This window comes from Cyprinodon variegatus, unplaced genomic scaffold (assembly GCF_000732505.1).
Source record: "Cyprinodon variegatus isolate N-32 unplaced genomic scaffold, C_variegatus-1.0 Scaffold1706, whole genome shotgun sequence".
In the NCBI taxonomy this organism is placed as follows: Eukaryota; Metazoa; Chordata; class Actinopteri; order Cyprinodontiformes; family Cyprinodontidae; genus Cyprinodon; species Cyprinodon variegatus.
This window is the reverse complement of record NW_015152159.1, coordinates 43,580-47,426: the sequence shown is the minus strand read 5'-3', so window position 1 is coordinate 47,426 and position 3,847 is coordinate 43,580. Positions and strand designations below refer to the sequence as shown.

Below are 3,847 nucleotides of genomic sequence, written 5' to 3'. Positions count from 1 at the left end.
GCGTAAAGCGCAGACTCTGAGCTAAGCTACGCAAAGACGCATTTCTGCACAGCTGGAAGATCGGAGTTAGTCAGAGTTCAGCGCACCGTACCGGATCATTCCGGATTATTTTCTCCCTGCTGCTGCCAGGATCCATCTGAGGTCATGCAGAATGAGCAGCGCTGCAGGCAGGTGGGGGCGTGGCCAAACAGGACGCAGCGGCACGGCTGATACTGCTTAGCACCTTAGCAGTGGTTTAAAGTGCACCATGATGCACTTTAAACCGCTTACAGACCAGGGAGCTGGTGTGGACAGAATTAACTAGAAAGAGCTAAGGAGGAAGGAAAGGACACTAGGGGGCAGCAGAGAATAACAGAGAATAACCAAGGGTAACAGGATAACTTAAATGAGGCTAAAGGGGAATAAAACTAATGACTACAAAATAAGGAATGACCTAGGGAAAAGTAGAGGATAAGAAAAGGAAATGGAGATAAAAGGAAAACATGACGTAAAGATATGAGAGAGAAGAACTGAAACTAGAACACTAGACAGAAATGTTGAAGAAAAGAGAAAAAAAATGAACAAAGGAAACTGGAGAACCCAAAGAATAAAAACAGAAACAAAAGCTCCAGAATTGTCAGACCATGACAGTCTGTTTGCTGCGATTAGTTTACGATGATCCAGTTAGCTTTGGTCAGTCTGGAGTTCTGGGCCCTTGGCATGACGCCATGATGGTGTCTCTCCTTCTAAACATCCTGAGCTTCTACGTGGCTTAGCTCTATGATCTGATGTCTGAGTGACCTTTGACCTTTGATGTGTCTCAGCTCCCTCCCAGGACCTGGTTCCTGTGCAGAGCATGCGGATCATGTCCTGCATGCCGTTAACTTCTCCCTGTGCTGTGACTGCAGGCGCGGTGGGCTTCCTGGACCAGCCCACCGTGGTGTTTGTGCGTCTGCAGGAGGCGGTTCTGCTGGACTCCGTTTTGGAGGTTTCCATCCCAGTCAGGTTCTTCTTCTTGCTGCTGGGCCCACCTGCTGCCAACGTTGATTACCGCCAGATCGGGCGCTCCATTTCCACGCTGATGTCAGACAAGGTCCGCTCCTGCTCCCAGACGCCTCCATTCTGCTGCCGTTAAAGTCCAGCAGGTAACATTTCCTGCTTCTGTGTTGCAGCACTTCTCTGAGGCAGCGTACCAAGCAGAGAGCCAGCAGGATCTGCTGACAGCCGTCAACCGTTTCCTAGAGCGTAGCGTGGTTCTCCCCCCATCTGAGGTCAACAGCGATGAGCTGCTTCCCTCTGTCCCTCGGGTCCAAAGAGGAGAGAACGATCAGAGCAGCAAAGTCCAGGAGAAGCAGATCTGCTTACAGCAGGACAAAAGTGAGTCTCAGTCTCAATGAATGCATGAATCTGTGGTGGTTTTTAAACCCCTCAGAGGGAGTCTGGCAGTCCTCAGAGCTCCATAAACCTGAGGATGAATGGGGGTTCTGAACCACTGAGTCTGGTTGGCGCCGTTTGAAGCTGGTTTGTGCTTTAGAGGCAGTGGTGATGTAAATGAGCGTATCGTCAGCGTATTGGTGAAACATCATATTCAGCGTATTGGTGAAACATCATTTTCAGCCTGGTGACCTCGTGCTGATGTTCTCTCTCAGACTCTCTGGTTCCGCTGAAGTCCAGTGAAGCTCCGCTGAAGCGTTCGGGTCGTCTCTTTGGAGGTCTGATCACTGATGTGACACGGCGATACCCTCAGTACCTGAGTGACATCCGGGACGCTCTGAACCCTCAGTGCATGGCGGCCATCATCTTCATCTACTTTGCTGCCTTATCTCCTGCCATCACCTTCGGCGGCCTGCTGGGTGAGTGACACGGGCGGGGCAGGTGAAAGGAAGCCGGCTGGGACACCTCTGACCTCTGTCCTGTGATCCAGGTGAAAAGACGGAGGGACTGATCGGTGTGTCGGAGTTGATTGTTGCCACGGCGATGCAGGGCATCGTGTTCAGCGTGCTGGGAGCTCAGCCTCTGCTGGTGATCGGCTTCTCTGGACCGCTGCTGGTTTTTGAAGAAGCTTTCTACACAGTAAGGAAGTGTTTGCATGCACCGTAAGCCCCGCCCCCACATAGCCCCGCCCCCACATAGAATACCTCACACCAATTCAACAACACAAAGAGTTCCCGCCAAAGTCAGGTTTTCATCTACTAGCTCCTCAGGTCGCTTTACACGGCGTCTGGCGCCGCCCCCTCTGATTAGCCGGCAGTTCTGCAGAGAATGCCGCCATCTTGGCCACTGCCTCTGCATGGCGGCACAGAGGGAGCAGATCCTTCTGTTTCCATTGGACGCCTGAGCCAGGCTGCACTAAAGAGACAGAAACCCCCCCAACAGAACTCCCAGTGGAGGCCAGGATCCCCTAGGGCATGGTAACCAATTAAAAATCAGACGGGTCCAAATAAAGAAACATCAGCCAGTAAAGGTCTGCAGACATTTTTCATTATTGTTGATTCTGTTCATGGTGGAGAATCCTGCTTCACAGCAGCAGGTTGAGCCAAACATCCTCTAAATGTTCAGGCTCCGCTCCGGTCCGGCCAGGTCAGGATCCTCTAATCGCACCAAACAGGAGAAAGAACGGCGAGAAGATCCGGTTTGTCAGATTAAAATAGTAACAACAGATCAGTAATTAGAGCATAATTCTTCTATATTTAGATAAACTAACCGCGTTTATTTCAAAGATTGGATGCAAACTATCGGTCCTTCAACAGACCAGGAAGCAGATTTCTCATCTCCATCAGAAACTGAACATCTGCTGGATGCTGATGGGGATTATTTAATCTGTCAGATTAAATTAAGCCTTCATTCCTGCATGTTTTGCTCCTATTAATTCAATGATAATATGGCGCATGCTCTCCTGGAGCTCCGAGGATCAGTCAGAGCGCAGCGATACGGGAGGAACAGCGGAGGCTGGAGGCTTTGCTTTGCAGGAGATCTGGATGCTGCGGGGCGGAGCTGAGCGCTGGGGGGTGGGGCGCTGCAGGGCGGAGCGCTGGGGGGTGGGGCGCTGCAGGGCGGAGCGCTGGGGGGTGGGGTGCTGCGGGGCGGAGGATGTGAGATTTCGGGGTAACAGGAGAAGTGGCGCAAGTGATGTTCAGACACTGCCGTCAGACAACATGCAGTAATTTATAAATGTTTTAAATCCGGTTGGGTCCGGATCAGCCAGCAGGTGGATCTGGATCCGTGACCTTTGACCTGGGGTGTCGCCACATCCTCTATTTACACACTAGTGATGCGATGTCTGAGGTATAATGAAAACCAAAATAGATCATGAAATGTTCCCACCTGGAAGGACTCCAGTTAGCAGCAGATCACCTCAGATCACTCTATAGATCTAGATCAACCAGATCATTCAGTCAGGTTAAAGATTCAAAGTTTCTGTCAGACTAATGGTTGAAATAAATAAATGTAACATGAAATTGTGAAATGGAATTATAATCCAACATTAAATCGTTTAATCTCATGACATTTCTGCAGTTTTTCAGTTTCTCCATGTTGCGTTTCTATCCTCTGAGGATGTGAAGAGGATGAGTTTAGATCTGTTCCAGATACTGAGGCTCCCTAAAGGCCTCCAGCTCAACCTGAACCCCTCTGGCTGTCAGACAGGAAAGATGTAGAGCAGAGAAATCAGGACAGTTACAAGGTTTAACGTCATCTTACAGTCCTATTCTATTCAGTTTATTTCTATTTCTATGGTGCCAATTTACAACACATGTCCACTGCCAGCAGAGATGGCAAAAGTACTCACTTTCTGTACTTGAGTAAAAGTACAGATACTTGTGTTAAAAAATACTCTGGTAAAAGTGGAAGTACTGATTAAACTTCTTTA

The 3,847-nt window shown here is 49.4% G+C and overlaps 1 protein-coding gene across 1 annotated transcript in view; it reads left to right on the top strand.

Moving 5' to 3' along the window:
- LOC107104357 (anion exchange protein 2-like) overlaps nucleotides 1-3,847 on the top strand; it is a 26,279-nt gene that overhangs the window by 14,945 nt on the left and 7,487 nt on the right. The window contains exons 16-19 of the mRNA XM_015404347.1: nucleotides 888-1,072; nucleotides 1,152-1,356; nucleotides 1,629-1,832; nucleotides 1,904-2,052. Of these exons, the coding sequence (XP_015259833.1) occupies nucleotides 888-1,072; nucleotides 1,152-1,356; nucleotides 1,629-1,832; nucleotides 1,904-2,052 (743 nt within the window). The remainder of the gene's footprint in view (nucleotides 1-887; nucleotides 1,073-1,151; nucleotides 1,357-1,628; nucleotides 1,833-1,903; nucleotides 2,053-3,847) is intronic.